The 2,613-nt window shown below is 42.6% G+C and overlaps 1 protein-coding gene across 1 annotated transcript; it reads right to left on the reverse strand.

Annotated features, from left to right (window-relative positions):
• Positions 1–700: 700 nt before the first annotated feature.
• LOC106561649 (E3 ubiquitin-protein ligase PDZRN3-B) lies at positions 701–1,917 on the reverse strand. Its single transcript, XM_014125808.2, has 2 exons — positions 1,215–1,917; positions 701–983 (listed from the first exon to the last, which is right to left on the reverse strand). The coding sequence occupies exons 1-2, from the start codon at positions 1,644–1,646 to the stop codon at positions 756–758; spliced, it is 660 nt and encodes a 219-aa protein (XP_013981283.1). The 5' UTR covers positions 1,647–1,917; the 3' UTR covers positions 701–755.
• Positions 1,918–2,613: the final 696 nt, after the last annotated feature.

Genomic DNA, 2,613 nt, shown 5'->3' on the forward strand with positions numbered 1-2,613 from the left:
ACGTGACCAGGAAGTACACCTGATCCTCTGTGACCCATCCAAGACCATTCTTTGGGGCAATGTTTCTCATTTGAAGTTGGAACAAAACTCAGCAAGAGAAGTAGTTTGTAATGTACTGTTTGTCTGTCACTCTGTCCACTTCTGTGTAAAAGTTACAGGTTAAAGGTCAGAAACAGGGCTGGGCTTGAATCACAGGGTCACAGTAAAAGCTATGGAATTTCCCACAGACCATTTTTAAATGACAAGCTTACTGTTAGTGGGAAACACTTAGATTTTTTTCCATTAATTGGAAGCACAGTAAGATATCCATACGTACGAAGGTCCATCGCTCCTCAGGAAGCACAAGCCACCACATTTTGTTTTTGTTTCCATTCGTAATTTTTAACAACCTGAAGTTGTCTGCTTTGGGTTGGAAAATTGTGACATAATAATTCCCCAAGCCACTATTTTATTATCATCTATGAAATGGAACTAGCCTACTTCCTGAAGAGACAAAAGAGGAATTCAAAACACTCTCAGCATGACATTTACCACACAAAACAATGAAGGAAAGGGTGTGAACTGAGCTTACTGTGTATAAACTCTAACTAAGCTTCAGAGCACTACCACTCAATAGCATACACGGTGGATGGGATCCCTAAAGTCAATGTTTGAACAAAGGTTTGTCTGACTGGGGGAAAGTCAAAGTATTGGCAATAGGCTGAATTGAATAGGTCTGATGATAGCTACTGAGGAATCCCCTCATTCACAAGGAGTCAACGATGTGCTCTGAAAAGCCTAAACCTGACAGAAGAGTAATATGCTGAGCGGGTAAAGCCACAGTACAGCTGTGAAATGACCTGAGTTACAGTGTTGTGATGGTTTACCTCTGGTACCACGCCATGCTCCTCCAGGTCCTGGAGCCCAAACACGGCATCAGTTAGACCCTGATCAGACAGCTGGGACACACGGAGTCCATGGGCTCCTGAGTTACTCTGTGTAGGCTACATTATCATAAGGGAAAAGTGATGGAGGCTTGGTGTCAAAACAGTATACTCTTCAATTAATGGCTTCTATTTCTTATTAAAAATAGCTAATCATTTTGCTCGATAATGAATGAAATATCAAGTATTTATGTCACCATCTCAAATACAGTACAGTAGCTTACCTAAGCATTATGAAACATGTTACATCAACATCAACATCAATACTTGCAACTGTTTAACATTCCTCACCTGCATGTAATGTCCAATAACCTGTTCGGTTATGTTGTTGATATTCAACATGTATTGGTGTAACTTTCGCTTGTACTTCAAAGCAGTCAGCTGTGCTTCGCTCTGAATGGAGGACACCTGGGCGAGGAGGGATTGCTCTCTCCTACCCGACCTGAGCCTCTGCATTCGGCCTTCGTGCTCCAAGGTGGCGCTTCTCTCCTGGAGCCCATCATTCAGCATACGAAGCGCATCCAAACAGCAATGGTCTCCCTGGACAATGTCTGTATGGGACAAGAGAAGCCCGCATCCTTTCTGACAGATACCAACATCTCTGTGGTCAAAGTCGGATTCTTCTTCTTTCATCATACGCGGCTCATTGTCCATCTCGCCTGAGTTCAAAACCTTTCTGCAACTTTCTCTGTCCTTGCATGGATTTGCGCAGTCGGCGCACATGATAAATTCTCGTCGGGGGTCTGGAGTCGCGTTGAAGGGTGTTGGAAACAGCCTCTGCAGTTGCAACGTAAAAAAAAAAGTTGTCAGAAGTTTGGTCACGTGTAGATGAACAAACTGATGAAGATGCAGACCGTTGCTATACTGAACGTGCGTAAAATCAAAATCTGAAAGCAGCCTATATTAACGCAGGCAATAGAAATAAATGCGCTTCAAGTCGACGTCACTTGCTAACTATACATGGACTGGATCACTTTTCACCTCCCACTTGTTGCTGGAGTTGTAGGCTAGTCTACTCATCCTTGCTTGTCCTTGTCTATTTTCAATATGAAGAGAGCACGAAAAACTGCGTCATGGATGCATTTCCATATCCATAATAACGAAAATAATTGGTGGTACGCTAGTATATGCCTAGCACTGAATACATTTTAGACATCGTGAGCTACAATACAGTGATTTCCAGTCATTTATTATTTTCAATAGAACCACCAGAGGTCGCCCAAGCCTTCAGATACCATGGTTTGCAGACTATTGGATTCATGAATTACCACAACTACAAAATAGGTTGTACTGTAGCATGTGACACTATGATGACTAATCATCACAGATGGTATTTTGGGACCCCCTACTTTACACCAAATCTCTGTAATATAATATCTGAACAGTGAGCCTGAACCCATGACTTACTAGCCTATAGCCTTCTGTCTACCCACCGTCTAACTGTCAAACTCAGCATGACAGAGTACAGGCACCTCAATCTGAGTCTGGAGTAAATATACACCTGGTGACATCACTCTGGGTGTCTGTTGTGTTGTGTTGTCGAGAGAGAGAGAGAGAGAGAGAGAGAGACTCTGGCAGGTATAGATTTCCAAAGACAATATTCTCAGACCTGGGATGTTTCCAACTGTCTGAAGAAATACATATCCTAATCTAGGCCGTATGTCTCTGATATACCATAGTGTTTACTGCT

Source organism: Salmo salar, chromosome ssa10, assembly GCF_905237065.1.
Source record: "Salmo salar chromosome ssa10, Ssal_v3.1, whole genome shotgun sequence".
In the NCBI taxonomy this organism is placed as follows: domain Eukaryota; kingdom Metazoa; phylum Chordata; class Actinopteri; order Salmoniformes; family Salmonidae; genus Salmo; species Salmo salar.